The 17,590-nt window shown below is 42.1% G+C and overlaps 1 protein-coding gene across 6 annotated transcripts in view; it reads left to right on the plus strand.

Moving 5' to 3' along the window:
• VPS13B (vacuolar protein sorting 13 homolog B) overlaps nucleotides 1-17,590 on the plus strand; it is an 805,543-nt gene that overhangs the window by 753,760 nt on the left and 34,193 nt on the right. For all 6 annotated transcript variants that reach the window (XM_058699592.1, XM_058699588.1, XM_058699591.1 and 3 more), the window contains 10 exons: nucleotides 186-449; nucleotides 1,117-1,200; nucleotides 1,378-1,553; nucleotides 2,279-2,449; nucleotides 2,805-3,006; nucleotides 4,131-4,319; nucleotides 6,680-6,826; nucleotides 8,829-9,112; nucleotides 11,641-11,768; nucleotides 11,977-12,176. In XM_058699592.1, coding sequence (XP_058555575.1) covers nucleotides 186-449; nucleotides 1,117-1,200; nucleotides 1,378-1,553; nucleotides 2,279-2,449; nucleotides 2,805-3,006; nucleotides 4,131-4,319; nucleotides 6,680-6,826; nucleotides 8,829-9,112; nucleotides 11,641-11,768; nucleotides 11,977-12,176 — 1,845 coding nt within the window. The remainder of the gene's footprint in view (nucleotides 1-185; nucleotides 450-1,116; nucleotides 1,201-1,377; nucleotides 1,554-2,278; nucleotides 2,450-2,804; nucleotides 3,007-4,130; nucleotides 4,320-6,679; nucleotides 6,827-8,828; nucleotides 9,113-11,640; nucleotides 11,769-11,976; nucleotides 12,177-17,590) is intronic.

A 17,590-nucleotide genomic window follows, 5' to 3' on the forward strand; every position in this document is an offset into this window, starting at 1 on the left:
GAACAAAGCAAATACGACCAAGCCTTTCTTTTGGTATGCTCCAAATAAGCTAATGACTTCACTTTCTTTCTGTTAAAACCAACAAGTTTACTGTCAAAACAGTTACGTATTTCCAGTTCATGAAATCTGAATTGATGGAGCTTTATTTGTGTTATTTATTTGTTTGTTTATTTATTATCTTTTAGATTATCATCTGTGGAAGACAGATCATCTGTAGTTACTTGTCTCAAAGTATAGAACTAAAAGTCGTTCAGCATTACATTGGTCAAGATGGAGAAGCTGTGATTCGAGAACATTTTGACTGCCTCACAGCCAAACAGAAATTGCCTTCATACATACTGGAAAACAGTGAACTGACAGAGTTGTGTGTAAAGGCCAAAGGAGATGAAGATTGGTCAAGAGACGTGTGTTTGGAATCTAAGTCCCCTGAGTATAGCATTGTCATTCAGGTATAAGAAGTAGTACAATCTGGAATAGAGCAGCTTTAAAATTAACATTCCTCATTATGTTCTTTATTCAGTATAGCACTTTATCTAAAAAATGACCTGTACAAAAGAGGGAGATCTGAAATAATATAAAAAGACTTTGAATGTTGCTTCTCTAAAGTGTTTCCTCCCATCCCATAGCCACACAGGAGTTCTTAGAGCTAAGACACTACTCCTTTCAGGTGGAGGCAAGTTCTATCTTGAGAAAGATCCTGATGCAGCAGGGCTTGGGGTGGAGGTGTGGGGGGGGGGGTGAGGGAAGGGATGGTGTTCTCCCCACTTGAAAAATCTTTGCAGTGGGCTATCAATTGCTTATCTCTTTCTTGCCTTCTGCCATCATCACTTTCATTCCCACGAGGGACAAATCTTCTCAGCCGTTCTCCCACCCAGTCTTGTGTCAGTCTCTCCTCATACCAAATCCCCTTGTCTTTAAGAAAGCGTTGGCTTCATGGACTCACTGCACGTTCACTTTATACCATAATGAAATCTGGTTTTGCTTAGTTATTTTTTTAGTGGCTTTTTTCTATAACTTTAAATTTTTTAATTCTCGAAACTGACGTTATATCTGTGCCTCATTTTGATTAATTAATAAACTAGTGTTTAATAGAATCCTTTACTACCTCATATGCAGGTGCCATCTTCAAACAGTTCCATTTTTTATGTGTGGTGCACAGTTTTGACATTAGAACCCAACTCTCAAGTGCAACAACGAATGGTGAGTGCTTTCCAACCCTAAAATATGGTATATGACTCTGACCTCTCCTGTTCTGAAATAAATTAAGGTCAGAGTGACCCAGAGAAGAGATTTATTACAAGTTTGTTTCAGCATCAAACAGCTGGAATACTGCAACAAAGCAAATATGAAAGTTGTTCTGTCCTTTTATTTTTATAGATTGTGTTCAGCCCTCTTTTTATCATGAGAAGTCATCTTCCAGACCCCATTATCATACATTTGGAGAAAAGGAGTCTGGGATTGAGTGAAACACAGATTATTCCAGGAAAAGGACAGGAAAAACCACTGCAAAACATAGAACCTGACCTTGTACATCACCTAACATTTCAAGCAAGGTACTGGAAAAGTCCTCACATTTTTCCTAAGAGAGATTCAGTAGAAAAGCAACTTTGTATTATGGAGGGGAAGAAGGGAGGTAGAATTTTTTTTAGGGTTCCTTATGAGAATGTTATTTTAAAATTGCCTGCCTAGGGGCGCCTGGGTGGCTCAGTCGGTTGAGCGTCCGACTTCAGCTCGGGTCACCATCTCGCGGTCCCTGAGTTCGAGCCCCGCGTCGGACTCTGGGCTGATGGCTCAGAGCCTGGAGCCTGCTTCCAATTCTGTGTCTCCCTCTCTCTCTGCCCCTCCCCCGTTCATGCTCTGTCTCTCTCTGTCTCAAAAATAAATAAATGTTAAAAAAAAATTTTTTTTTTTAAATAAAATTGCCCTGCCTAGTGTTCTCTTATCCTCTTCAGTAGTTTTGGATAAAATTCAGCCTCTTTCATTAAACTTAGAAATAAATAAGAGGGGTCAGAAAATTTAATTGACACATAATTTCTCTAGTGGAAGAAGAAATGAATAGAGCTCTCACCCAAGAACATGGGGAGCAGGGGCAGGGAGAAGGGGCCAGGGCCCATATTATGCAAAAACTGTGTTACCAATCCCTAAATCACCAAAAATTGCCTCAATCTCACAAAAAAGTATTGGTCTATAATACATCTAGGGTTATATTTTTTCAATAAATTGTCTGCCACTTTAGAAATCTGGTATTTACTCCTATTTTTTCCTTTCCACTGCCTAGAGAAGAAGATGATCCCTCACACTGTGCTGTCCCCATCTCTACATCCCTCATTAAGCAAATAGCCACTAAGATACACCCTGAATGCACAGTTAATCAGATCCTTGATGAATTCTATGGGCCAGAAAAGTCCCTTCAACCCATGTGGCCATATAATGAAAAGGATTCTGACAGGTAATGTTCTCCAGCAATCTTTGTCTACAAACATTTACCAATATTAATAAATGACCATTCACCAAAACGCTAGATACCATAAAAGGTATTTTTAAAAAGAAGATATATGCATGCATCTATCCAGTCCTGACCTTTTATTGTCTGGGTAAATGTATTTTGTAGACTGCTTTACTCATAACCTAGAACGTAATTGCGTGAAAAGTTTCTTTCTCCTGGATGCAAATTCAGCGCTGGGTAAGTCTAGTGTGAAAAGGTGTCATACGAGAGCATTGTGTGTCTGGAATCCTAAACATATTTCATGAATACTGAAGTCATCATTTTTCATTGAGTCTCTTGGATGTGGTATTTGGAACAGGAATGAACAGCTGAGTCAGTGGGATAGCCCAATGCGAGTGAAGCTGTCAGTCTGGAAGCCATATGTTAGAACGTTGTTGATAGAACTTCTACCCTGGGCCCTGCTTATCAATCAATCCAAGTGGGACCTCTGGTTGTTTGAAGGAGAGAAGATTGTTCTACAGGTTCCTGCTGGCAAAATTATTATCCCTCCTAATTTTCAGGTACTATAACCTTTTTTTTTTAGCTAATATGAATTCTTTGCTTTCAACAGCTAGCCTTTATTCTGAGGTTGCATTTATGTTCTTAACAGAATCAGTTGTAGAAAACTGTCGTCTTAGATGCATGTGTAAGGGGTATGGAATGTTCTTTGATATTCAAAGACATTTCAGATGTCTTTTTTCCCCCATCAGCAGTATTCACGCTTGAGTTATCATTAAATTTGATAACTCTAGTAGTTACATTTTCATTTTCATTGTGTACAGGATATTTGACAAGCATTAGGATTGGCCTACCCAGGGTATGTTAAGGATATAGAGTCATATTCTGTGCTAACCCACTCTCTAGATAGATTTGTGGCTCTTACAGAAATTCTCTGGGATCTGCAAGGTGGGTAAGAATTGAGGATTTCTGAACAACTGTTTTTGTCAGGGCCCCTTTTCCTTTATAAGTGGACTTGGATATCCATAATCATAGATGTCCACCCAGTTGTTGATAATAACAATATGGAGTCATTGCTGGCACAAGGGGAAACCCTAATGTAAAACAGAATTTCGCAGCAAGACTGTACTCCATCACAAGAGAACTTTCTTGATAAGGCTAACCCATTTCAAGAAGTACATAAATCTATAAGAAAACAGAGTACATGGAACTCCTAAATAAAATGTTTTCCTGGTGGGGAACAATTGAAGAGTACTTTTTTTGAGCTACAGTTCATGAACATCTTTATTCAATTGCATTTTCCTATTTTTTTCTTTTTTTTTAATAATCAGATGATGTTACCTTATGGAATTAGAATGCTGACCTACATGTACCTAAGGTTGCATATTATTCTTTTGTCGAATGAAATGAAACCCTTAGTTTTTAAGTTTTTGTTATTTATAGGGGAGCCACAGTTGGGGTTGTTTTTTTCCCCCTTCCATAAATATGAATTCCATTGTGAATCAAAGAAAACATTGGGAACTAAAATAAAATGTATATTGCCATTACAAAAACAAAAACAAAACTCATAAAGGGATTTGGTTGCCTAAGTAGACCTATTATATAATATAAAAAAAATTCCTGTGAATTGAGGTAAAAATATCACGGTTAAGAAAAATACTTTATAATTGAGGCATTATTTTTCCAGGAGGCTTTTCAAATTGGAATATACTGGGCAAATACGAACACTGTGCATAAGTCAGTAGCAATTAAACTGGTCCATAACCTGACATCTCCAAAGTGGAAAGATGGAGGTAATGGTGAAGTTGTGTCATTGGACGAAGAAGGGTTTGTTGATGCTGAAATAAGACTCGGTGCTTTCCCAGGACATCAGAAGGTAGGATCAAAGTCTGCATGGCTCAGGGGAAATAGCATGCCTACCCCTCCACCTGTTTAAAATGAGTCTACCCCTTTCTTTTTAATCCAGTTTTGGTACAACTTGCTCTAGGCAATTTATAACAGTCCAACATGTGATTTCTTAGACCTCTGTCTTATACAGGGTTTTTTTTTCCTTTAGCAGTGATAAAAGCCATGTCACATAATTTATCCAATAACCACTCTATTTCGGAACACTCAGCGGTCACTTGATTGATCGTATGTGGGGGAAAAATGAACTTATTCCAAAATATCCACAAATGTACTTGGCCTCCTTCTCTTAGAGCAGGAAGTACAGTTGCTAACATTCTGTGCACTGAGTGAAAGGACAAACCTCCTATAGCAAAGGTTACGTTCCTGGAAAGGGCATCCTGAGCAAAAGCCGCTCTAATTTTCCCATGGTGCCAAATGTTATGAGGAAGTTACATTCCTAAACAGAGGACTGGTTCTCACTCTTTAATGATATGAATGCAGAAAACATACTTAATCGGCTATTTAACTAAATACAAATGGTGCATGATCTTCAGCATCAATCTTTTCTAAACTCTATGAAAACCAATTAAGTTCAATAATATAGTAACAAATCACAGCAACCGGTATGCATGAAAGCACAATATCATAGTGTACCATGTTAAGGTCTCATGCTGTACTTAACAATATCTTCGTTATTTTAGCCCTCCCAAATCAGAAGAAGAAGGGCTACTTCATCATAGTAGTATGATTTAGAATGACCTTTCTCTGGGGAGAAGTTAGATTTTGACAGGCATCTTTGAAGAGCCTCTCGAAAAAAAGTTAGGGTCATTTGGTGACTTTTTAAAAATAAATTTCTCTATACAAAGAAGTCGGTTTCTCTTCAGTATTCCAGGCTGGTATCCATTTCCTCAGAGTTGTCTGGGCAACACATGTTTATGTTCTGCCGGCCAAAATACTGTAACATGGGTGTAAATGGCAAAGAGCTGCAAGCGTGAATCACCCAAAGCCGAATAGTTGTAAGTTGAGAACGACCATCAAAACCTGGAAAAAAATGTGATGCCATACAATCCAACACCCAATACCTCCAGCACCTCACAAAGTGGCCACAGCAAATGCGGAATAAATGTGAATGAATGAATGGACTGGTGGAAAATATATTATTGCCTATATTTATATCATTATTCTTTCCTAGTGATTCTCAAACTTTTTAGTGTCAGGACCCCTGTACTCTCTTAAAAATTATTGCAGACTTCCAAAACCCTTTTGTTCATGTGGGCTATGGCTATTGATACTCATCAAACTAGCAATTAAAGCAAAACTTTAGACCCCAAGAATACACAAACATACATTCTGTATGTATGCCATGACAGTAATGACATCATAGGTCATATAACCCCTGAAAAACTTCACTGTACACTCATGAGAGAATTTGAATGGAAAAGACAATAGCGTCTTGGTATTTATTATAAAAATAGTTTTGACCTTTGGACACCCTGAAAGGATCTCATAGACCCTACCCCCCCCCACGGCCCCCAATACACACACACACACACACACGCACACACACACACACACACACACACACACACACACACACAAGGATCCCAGGCCACACTTTGAGAACTGCTGTCCTGACATTACCATTTACTAAGCGGATATCTTCTCTGAGCACCAGTACTTCATACAACATGATAAGGTAATGAGATGATACACGCAGAGGTTAAGAGCTGTACCATAGGACCAGACTGCTTGGTTTTCAATCCCAACTAGACCCTCTCTGTCTTTTTGACCTTGGGCAGGCTACGTAACCTCTTTGAGCCTCATTTCCCTCTTCTGTAAAATGGAGACAATAGTAGCTGCCCCACGTGAGGATTCTGTGAGTTAGCATGCGTAAGTTCTTACAAGTGGGGCACAAGAAAGCAGTATGCCAGGGCCACTCGATGCTGTTCTTAGGGCTCCCGTTGGTCCCTCCCAGGCCTTTCGTGAGGTAGCTGCCACGATGAGCATGAGGAAGAGGAGGAGGAGTGCTCGACTTCATGTTGAAAACCTGAGTGACCTCTGTTTACATACAAGTGTTCCTACATAAATACTTTGTGAGGGAATTGGCTAAATAACTTGGAAACACCAGAAATAACTGGTGTGCCAGGACACCTGTTGTAAATAGTGGCCCTTTGGGGGGCTGGGACGTCTTTGAGACTGAAAGGGATCTCTGATAAATATGCTGGAACAAAAGGTAAAATTGGTATTGTCGTGGGCAAACTGAGAGATAAAATGGCCCTTTAAAAAAGGAGAAAGTTTTACATGCCTTATAATGTTTTCAAAATCGTTCTTTCCTCACTTGTCTTGCAGTTATGTCAATTCTGCATCTCCTCCCTGGTTCAGCAGGGTATACAGATTATTCAGATTGAAGACAAGACTATGATAATCAATAATATGCCCTATCAGATATTTTATAAACCGCAGTTATCTGTCTCCAGACCCCACTCTGGAAAGGAGGTAAGCAATCGATAGCATTATTGATCTGTCTTAAGTTTCGATCAATTAGCGATAAGTAAGATTAAGGTTTTAGCCTAGAATAAAGAAGGAAACTAACACTGAATGTAGGTAAAGAGAAATTTATTTTGTACTGAACTAAAACCACGGATGTCACGGCCAGCGCTTCCAGGTAATGAACACGCAGCAGGTCCCGTCGCACTGCTGGATTCGTGTCGCGTGTGCCCCAGCCGCTGGAGGCCACAGCACACTCTGCTAGCATGCTCGCCAAGGCAAAGCCCCGCCCGCGGGGCAGTGGCCTGAGGGCTGGCTCCCGGGTCTCGTGGAAAAGAGCATCTGCCTCGCAGGCTGCGGTGCCTGGAGGAGCCTTGTGGGCAGAGGGCTCGGCCCCAGCTGAGCCACGCGTGTGGGAGCCCTGACTTCTCTGCCCACGAGGAGAGTAACTGTGAAAAGGTACCAGCCCATTTATGTTAGCATCCCACTGGCAGAATATGCAGAAAATAAATCCAAGAAAGATTTTTGATTCTCTTCTTTATACAATTAAAGTGAACACTTCTATTTTGAGAGAGTAAGGAGATATTTTAAAAGGACTTAAAAACATGATATGCTAAGTGGTAAGCTGTTGTTTTATGCTATTGAAACTATCACGTAGGAAAGTATTTTCTTTCTTTAGCTATGTCTGCATATATTTTTATCCCTTTCAGCTCCTAAAAATTACATTAGAACACTAAAACAGGATGAAAGTCTTACTCTTCTAAGCTTACAGTGCATGATAGTATTTACAAAAATGTCAGAATAATCGAATTTCATTTTGGTTCTTCAAAGTATCAGTAGAATAACTATGTGACCAGAAGTACCCGGTCGGGAAATAGAAGTCAACAATGTTTCCATTTTAGGTGAGGATTTGGCAAGAGAATCAGCATGTGTGCAGATAATTCTGCTCCTCCCCACCTTCGGGCTTCCTGAGACCTCCGGTCAGGGCTTTCCACGCTGACATTTCCTCCTCTGAAAATAGGCATAATTTTTCATTCCTTACAGGTTTTTGGTGACAATTAGATGAGCCAATATGAGTAAAAAGGCCAGGCACTCAGGAAATGGTAGTAGCCGGTGGCGACCAAAACCCCAGCATCACAGTGAACTCCTGCTTTGCCTCAGCTCCCTGGAGAAGAGGGATGGGCCCACATACTTCCAGGCGGCTGAGGAGTGTCCCCTTTTTCAACCATACCCTGCTTCAGGCAGGTGTAGGCATTATTTTTAAAGACATGACGGTCCCTAGCCTCTCAGAGAGGTGTGTGGAACAGTGGGAAACCCACCAAATGGGAAGCAGGAAGCCTGGCTCCAGCTGGGCTTTGCCACTCACTGTCTTTGTGATGTTGGACAAGTCAGCAGCTCTCTGGAAAGCAGCTTCCTCAGATGTGAAAGAAGAGTTTTAAATAAAGTATCTCTAAAGGTCCTTTTTAAGTCAAACTTCTGAGACTTTCTAATGTGCCAGAAACCCTGTGGAATTTCAACTGAGGGTTGGGATCAGAGTTTCCTCCTCCCTCAGGATGAGCCTTAAACAGAGTTTGTCTTCTGAGCTCCCAGTTCACTGTTCCGTATCTCATTCAGCTCTCTTCTTCCCAAGGCCCCTCAGAGCGCACCCTTTCAGTCCGGTCATACCCATCCAAGAGGACTCTCTCCCCAGAATGTGGCATGTCGACCCTTACGACATCTGGATTTTTGCAGTACCTGGGGGACATTGAGAACTTTGCATCACCTTCTAAGTCACCCCGGCCCTATCATGTTTCATTATGCCTAGAAAAGCAGACCCTGTCCCTACTGCTTGTAATAGTCTCATTGGGGCTTTCTCATGGGAATGGGATTCTCACATGCCCATGTCCCCCACCCAGCCACCTCCTACGACTACATAGGTTATGGTTTCTTAGAAGCTGTGCTTTCAAAAGCTTCACTTCTCTCCATTGGTGCAGTAACCGTGCTCTCTCGGCATTGTCTTTTCTTTTCTCAGTATTTTCACGTTCCAGACAGTGCCACTTTCAGCATCTGCGCAGGTGGAGAGCAGCCTGCTGTGAAATCCAGCTCCCTTCCTTGCTGGGACCTGATGCCCGATATCAGTCAGTCACCACTGGATGCCTCCATGCTGCAGAAGCAGATCTTGCTGGCCTTTTCTCCTGCCTCAGGTGCCAACAGTTCCCAGTGCTGGAGCCTGCCGGCTATAGTTAAACAAGAGTTTCCCAGACAGAGTGTAGCCGTGCCCTTCGGAAGTTGTGGGGAAAATGGATTCTGCACCAGGTATTTTATCTCCGTGTGAATGCCCTTCTTAGCTTGTTGCGATAGCTCTTCATCAAGGCACCAGGAGAGACAAAAACAGCTGCATTGCTCACCACGTGTAAAAGTGGGTTTTACTTTTACTTTTTTTTAATGTGTATTTACTTTTGAGGAGCAGGAGAGGGGCAGAGAGAGAGGGAGACACACGTGAGCAGGAGAGGGGCAGAGAGAGAGGGAGACACAGAATCTGAAGCAGGCTCCGGGCTCTGAGCCGTCAGCACAGAGCCTGATGTGGGGCTTGAACTCACAGACCGTGAGATCGTGACCTGAGCTGAAGTCAGACGCTTACCTGACTGAGCCATCCGGGTGCCCCAGGTTTTACTTTGATTTTTAATGGCTTCTAGACATCGTACACAATTGGGCAAACATTGTGATCACATGTGGGTTGCCCCAGCGTACTCCTGATGAGATTTTTCCCTTATTGCAGCTTATGGGGGGTGGGGGTGGGGGGGGAATGATGGTGTTTGTGGCATGAAATAGCAGCAATACATCAAAATGAAAAGATAGCCTTCTATGATGACTTCTTAGCCTCTGCCAAGGGTTAAAATATGAGAGAGTCAAGTTGGAAAACCTTTTTCCTTTCCCATATTTTACATCTACTTCAAAATGGAATTTTTCTTTAAAAGTCATTAGCAGAGATAACTTAGATAAACACAAGTCACAGAAGACTCTGTTCTGTGGTTGTTCCTGCACGCAAGTTGCTCCAATTACCGATTACCAATTATGCAAATAACAACCACAGAATCAAGCCGGAGACATGTAATGGTTTGTTCATACTGGACTTTTATTTTGTGGTTGTTTTGCATGCAATACGTCCTTTCTGTAGCTGTTGGGAATAACTTATTTATGGTATATGCAAAAAGTACAAAAGAAAACATCTTGTGATCTTCTTAGAGGTACCTTTTTCCCGTGGTTGTGATTTTACAGACGTCATTTGAGATTCGAGCTATTCTAACTTTTTGATGTCTACAGAGATTTCTAGTAGTAATATTTTAAACGATAACTTCCCAACTCACGTTATCCATAATAGTAAGACCCTGTTCCCTACACATATCCCTTCTTCTTTCACAACATTCAGAAACATCCTGATTTTATAAACACTTTTCATCCCTGATTCTGAAGAGGAGTGGTTATATTTATATTCTGGCTGGAGAAGTTAAGTGTGGTGAGTTGAAGGAAGTATTTTTGAAAGTGATGTGAACCTATGTCGAGAAAACAAAATTTATTTTTAAAACTGAAAGCCAAAATTTAAAATAAAATTGCATTTGGAAATGATGTTTAAAATTCTAAGAATTCTAAGACACGATTGTATTAATATAACTTAATCTTATCTACAAATACTAAACTAGATATTAGATTGAAAATACCATATGTTAGTCCTGGCCCCCAGCTTTCTTGGCTAGCAAGAAGAAATTCTCTGAGGTTGGCTTGCCCCAGCTCTTTCAAAATTAGGCTGGGAAAAGAGCTTTGGTATGAATCCAGGGACTGTACTCAGCAAGTGAATTCGCTTCCTACAAGCCCCATCTCCTCTTCCCCCTCCTCCCCTCAGTCCTGCCGTGCACCTTTGATGTGTTATTAATGTGATTTCCCCAAACTCTACTGGACAATTCACTTTGGCATTTCAGGCAAATACTATGGGAAGAGCTCACCTTGGTGAACAGGGTAAATGGCATTTGGGGAATTCTTTAAGGCATCATCAACCCCTTTTAATCAGTGTAAACTGAGGGCTACATTTGGCAAATACCTGATTTCTTTGATTAATTTGATCAGTCCATGTAATTTAAACCTCCGAGAGGATTTTTTTGTCCTGTTTTGATACGAAATATTGTTTGGTAGTCTATGATGTAAACTGGAAGGGTTTTGTGTCTCCACTGTAGAGGACAGCCTATGCCCACACAGCACTTTTTCTAATGCGGATTAATACAGCTTTGCTCTTGGTATGCAAAGTGGAGGTCATGTCAATATGATGATGTGACAACTGACAGCAAGCATTATGAGCCTACCTACCTTTCGAATATAAAAAGAGCAAGTACCCATGTTCTCTAGCAGTCTTTCTAAAAGCATATCAGCTCCTCTTAAGCCAAAATGTACCAAGCACTTCTGAAGAAGAAGACACTGCATGTGTAGAGTTTAAGGCACATCTGCACAAAGGAGAGCAGAGCAGGAGGAAGAGGTTAGCACACGGTTGGCCAGAATTCTAAGTGGTAGAAGTTATGGTTTTCCTCTTTTAAATAATTTTTTATGTCTTTGAATATTTCATGATAATTATGTGATACTATTGTCGAGAAAAAGTCAGTAAAGCTATAATTAGTATAAGACCATTACTAGACGAGAGGATGGCTTCCTTTCTCTGGAAAACACTTCTTCTGATTGATAAAAGAGATGGTGTTGTGCAGTTGTGAATATTACAAATCTAAATAAACATGTACCACGAGAGGAAGCATTCATTTTTTTCTAAACTGCTTGTGTCATTTGATTTGATTTCATTCCAGGGCAGTAGCACTGACATATCAAGAACACTTTGGAGTGACTTATTTAACCCTCTCAGAAGACCCTAGTCCTCGGATAATTTTCCACAACAGATGTCCAATAACAATCCTTATAAAGGAAAATATTAAAGGTATATTTTATCGCATTGAATCTAAATAATATAAAACCTGTAATCTTCCTGGAGGTTTTTAATTCAGTAGCTACCTGTGATCCTGTGAAGAACACTGAAATAAAAGTATCATTCATCTCTCTTCGAGAAGTTTCTCCTGCCACATTATGTTTAATATCCCTTCGTCTTTGTCAAGGCCTGAGTCTGCATATGCCTTTTTTTTTTTTAGATATTCCAAAGTTTGAGGTTTATTGCAGAAGAATTCCTTCTGAGTGCTCAATTCATCATGAACTGTATCATCAGATTTCCAATTATCCAGACTGCAAGACCAAAGACTTACTTCCTAGCCTCTTTTTGAGAGTAGAATGTCTGGGGGACACAACAACTGAGTGGAGCGATGCCATCGACATCAACAGTCAGGGAACACAGGTCAGTGAGCCACACGTGTTCCCATCAAGGCCCCAAGACACATTCTTTTGTCTAAGGTTTCCATGCTTGTCTGCTTCTAAACAGCACCTTCTCAGTGCTAAACTTCTTATCTCCAGATGAGGATGCATGTATCCATTTCTACGTCCTCGTTAGGTTATAAATTCTCACATACAATATGTACCTCCACAATGTCCTATACAACTGTTTACCAGAGAGAAGCACTCGGTAAAGGCAAGCACATTGGGTGTGATCCAAAGTCGAAAATGAAATAAAATTGTTAGACTCCTCTATATAGAAGGTGGTCCTACTACCCAGATTTTAATTTTTTTTTAACATTTTTTTATTTACTATTGAGAGACAGAGCATGAGCATGGGAGGGGCAGAGAGAGGAGAAGACACAGAATCCAAAGCCGGCTCCAGGCTCTGAGCTGTCAGCACAGAGCCCGACTGGGGCTCAAACTCACAAAGTGCAAGATCATGATCTGAGTCGAAGTCGGATACCTAACCGACTGAGCCACCCAGGAGCCCCCTACGGTCCAGATTTTAGGGCAATCATTATGCCAACCCTAGATTCATCCCCTCTTTAGAATTTAATATAAAAACATACACATTCTTCCTAGAAGTACATAACACTCTACAAATATAAGTATAGTTTAAAAACCCTGAACAGATAAAATGTCCCGATTTGTCTCTGTCTTAATCTCAGTGCTAGTGGTGTTTATTTTTGTTAAAAATGGCATGTGAACCTAGCATTTCATTTCTGCTGTACTTAAAAATTTCCCATTTTATGTGTATAATTCACGGGCATTAAAAAACATTCACAATGTTGTACAACCGTCACCACTCGCTGTTCCATCATCCCAGACAGAAACTCTGTACACGGTAGGCAATCCCTCTCCATTCTCCCTCCACTCAACCCCTGGTAGCCCCTGTTGTACCATGTGTCTCTGAACTTGCCAGGTTCCAGGTGCCTCGTGTAACTGGAATCATACAGTATTTGTCTTGCTGTGCCCGGATAATTCACTTTGCGTACTATTTTCAAGGTTCATTCATCCATGTTGCAGCGTGTGTCAGAACTTCATTCCATTTTGTGGCCAAGTGATATTGTGCTATCCTTTGTCACAGTTCTTTCGTACGTATTAATTCATTTGACCTTCACAACAAGCTTGTGAAGTAGGTCTCTTTATCATGGTTACAGGACACATATCAAAGTCATAAATATATTTACTATAATAATGACTCTCACTTCGTAATCGCTTACTGCATACCAGGCATCATGCTGAGCACTTTACGTTCATTCCTGTCTAACCTTTCCAGCAGCCGTACAAGATGGGACTATCATCCCCATGTTACAGAAGTGAGAACTGAGGCCTCCAGAAGTAACACGGCTTAGTTCCCATGTGTTACAAGAGAAGGGACTGGGATTTTATCCCGACCTGCCAGACCCCAAAGCACTGCTCCAAGCTACCATGCTGTAAATGCTGCTTCCCTACCTGGGATTCCTGAACGCCCCTCTTCCCCAGCTGGCACATTCTTTCTCATCTCCCAAGAGATTCTCTGTCTTCACTCCTGTGAAATCTCCTCCCCACCACCGGCCCCTCTCCATGTTCATTTATCATTTGTAACATTAAGTTGCATTTATTTCTTTAAAAGCTCTCCTACCAATTTAGTATTCCTGGCAGTCAGATACCTGCCTTATTCATCCTCAGGCTACAGCAGAGTGCCTGTCAACACAGGAAGATCTTAGTAAACATCACATCAGCAAATGAGTGACTGTGTGAATGAGAAGATGAGGTCAAGCGAGGGAGATCCTGTAAAGGAGGAGAAGAGAGCCCCCAGCCCTAACCTCGGGAAACGCCAGCATGTCAGTGCAGAGCAGCAAAAGAGACTGAGAGGGAACAAGCAGAGTGGCAGGAGGAGACCCAGGCAGGGGAGAAACAGAACGCCCCTGATGGACAAAGCTTACAGGCTGTAAAATGGTGGAGAGAAGCAAGGTAGCAATTGGAAATGACAGGTTCAGAGGCAGTGGGAGGGAGGGCGTGGAGGAACATGAGAATTGTGTTTTCCAGGAGTGAGGCCATGAAGCAAAGGAGGTCAGAGAGGAGGAAGCTCTTTTCTGTACTGCAGGGATGGAGTCAGTCAAGAAGTGGAAGAGACAGTGAGGAGCTGCCCAGAGAGACGAGTCCCAGGCACAGGGAGTGTAGTTCTCCTTGGACAGAAGGACCACGTCCTCTTCCCTGGCTGTAGAAAAGAGGTGGGACTGGGCACAGGGAGGGAGAACTCTTTGGAGGGAGGGGCCAGGAAATTGAATTGATGCACGGTGGCCTTAAGTTTATTGTGAAGTTTGGAATAAATCATCGGCCAAGAGAGAGAGGGAAAGGGCTGGGGGTCTGGGGAGAGAATTAGCCGCAGAAACAGGTGGAGGACGTGGCCAGGGACAGGGACGGGTGCAAGAATGGATGAGCAGCCTGGGGGCCACCCTCACCTTGGAGACCCGCGTATGTACTGGCTCCACATTACACAGGGGTGTGGTTTCTTCTGTCCGCACCACTCATGAGATGAACGCTGAAAGTCTGTTAGATCCGTGCAGACTCGGGAGACATTCCTGGTCTCATTAATGTACAAAATAAATATTGCAAGCTTCTCAAGGGTTCCTGAACTCCTCTGCATCGGTTTGAAGATTTTCAAAACTTTGCTTACTTCTCTATGTCTGGGGGATTCTTTACAATAGGCATTCTGCCTGCCAAACCTTATTTCAGGGATTCCCATTCACTCTAAATTTCCTCAAACCTTTGTAGTCACAGATACTTCAAAGCTAGGAAGAGGTACTCTTTCCAACACCCTTATCATCCCTGGTCTGAGGACCCAGCAAAGGCTCATGTTCCCATTAATCTTTGAGGAGCTGTGTGCCATATGTCCTGCAGACCATGGTTCACTTCCTCCTCTTCAGGAAGATTTGTTTCAGACCCTCACCGACATCTCCTCAGTAATACATGAGGGCATATAAATCACTGGGGAGCGAAGGGAGCTGTGTCCTCTGATGAAAGGAAGCAGCCCTTCTGTAGGAGTGAGATCGTCTTCCAGGAGCCTTTCCTCAGCCCTTGGTCTGAGGCACATGATGCCAATTTCCAAGCTGACCTTAAAAAGCAGGATTAAAACACTGTAAAATCCCTAATATTGCCTCCAGGAAGAGAACTCCTTTAGCTTTTGCCAGGGATAGGCCCCTCGCCTCAGTTTTGGAAATAGAACAGTGCCGTGTTGCATAATTTTGAAATGGACTATGAGAGGGAACATGCAGAAAATGAGTTTATAATCACGCAAAGAAGTGTTCTTCGGATCAGGAGTCACCGGGAAGACCCGATAGATAGCATGTAGGCCACAAAATCCGGACTGTATTTGGCATGGGGTTTCCAGGGTTGTGTTACCAGCTCACACCTGGCTAGGAGACATCTCATGGTGGTTCAGACTGAGCCCCTGATGCAGCAGCTGGTGCTCTTGTCCATAACTTGACAGGGAGTGGTAGCCTGACTGACTCGAGAGGAAAACATCTTTAGATTCCAAATAAATAAGCAAAGACGTAAAAGTGAGCTTACATTGACCATTTTAAGCCACAGTTTTGATCCTATCTGGAAAACAGGTTAGAACCCTGCATAGTTCATGGGATTTCAGTTCCTGTTAATCAGAAGCCTTATTTTTGTCAGCGTTAGCCAATATTTTTTTGAATAAAAAGGTACAAAGAAAACGTAGTTACCATTTAAGTAACATAAACACTAAGAGGCATGCTTCAGTCATCAGTCACCAAATACTTACTGAGTTTCTAATACGTGCCAGGCATTGTAACTTAGTACTGGGACTACAGGAAGCAGAGTGAACTAAAGGGAACACCACCGTCGCCTCCCAGGAGATGACAGGTGGAGGAAAGGATAAGCAAGTGATCGCCTAGGTGGCTGTATTGTGAGGTCCAGTAGGAACCGTGAAGGGAAGGTACAGTTGTCCTGTTAGGGTATACAGCAGACTAGTTTGAGAGGCCAAGGAATATCTCTCTGGTAAGAGACCTGGCATCTCTGCCTTCAAGCTGAGCAGGCATTAAGTAGACAAAAAAGTGGGAAACTTTCCTTGGCGGAAAGAGCAACATGTTTGAAGCTTCGGTGCTCAGAGAGGGAGCGTGGTCCTTCCGGGAATCTAAATGCCAGTGTGGCCATAGTGCCAGCTGAAGAAAAGGGGGGTGGGAGAAGGGTTTAGTGAGACAATTCAAGGCCAAATCCAGCAAGATTCTGTGTCTGCACCTAAGGACTTGGGTTTTTATCTTAAGAGCCTTGGGAAGTCTTTGAATTGGTTATGAAACGCAGTTTCTGAGCCATTGAGACAGCAAAGAAGAATGAGCGATGTGATTCCCCAGAAAGTTTGCAGGTGAATTTTCTTCTGAAAAGATTCAGTGAATTCTCATGATCTTTGACTCTGAGCAGAAGTCTTTAGTGGAGTCAGTGTCACCAGTGTTTTCTTCTCAGTGTGTGAAAGATGGGGAATGACAATCCTTCATGGTTATAGAGCTCTATACCATTTACAAAGTGCTCTCACATCCACAGTCTCAATTCTTCCATTCATTTATTCAGCAAACTTATTGAGGAACTATCAAGAGCCAAACCCTTTGCCCTAAATAAGGCATTACTCCTGCTTCAGGAACCTGAGTGTAAGTAAATAAATGTAGTCAAGTGGAGTAAGTCCTAAGACAGAGCCTTTGATCATGGCAAAAATTCTGGGATCGTTAGGGCAATAATTTTATGTTTATTTTCCTGATGAGAGGATTGAGGCTTAAAGAGTAATCAGCTAGGTGGTTTATAAGTAAGCAGGATCAGGCTGGAACCTGGATCTGCCCACATGTGGCCCAGTCCTGTTTTTCCTGCACCAAACTGAGCTCACTGTCTATCCTTTGGAGTCCAGCCCTGGCTACCAATATCACTACCTGAAGGTTCATGAAAGCACAGGTTAGAAGAGGTTTTCTAATCTCTACTTTACCTAGGGCAGGAGTCCCTTCCATGACATCTCCCCTCAGTGTCCTGGCTGTGGCTTATTCCTGCAGTGACTACAGGAAAGTTTCTGCTTGTATCAAGCTGAAATCTGTCCCTCTGTGGCACCCACTCATTCATCCTTGTTTTACCCTGTGGGGCATCACAGATTATTTACTTCCCCCTCTAATATAGCAACACTACAATTATTTGAAGGCAGCTTCAACATCTTCTCTAAGTGTTCCCTTATCCAGGCCAAACATTTCTGGTTCCTTGAATCATTCCTTCAGTAAATGTGATTTCCAGACCCATCACCACAGTTACCCTTGTCTGAATACACTAGTGTGTTATGTTCCCTTTTAAAAATCTGGCAGCCAGAATTATACATAGTATTCCAAATGTGGTCTA

Source organism: Neofelis nebulosa, chromosome 14 (genome assembly GCF_028018385.1).
Source record: "Neofelis nebulosa isolate mNeoNeb1 chromosome 14, mNeoNeb1.pri, whole genome shotgun sequence".
In the NCBI taxonomy this organism is placed as follows: domain Eukaryota; kingdom Metazoa; phylum Chordata; class Mammalia; order Carnivora; family Felidae; genus Neofelis; species Neofelis nebulosa.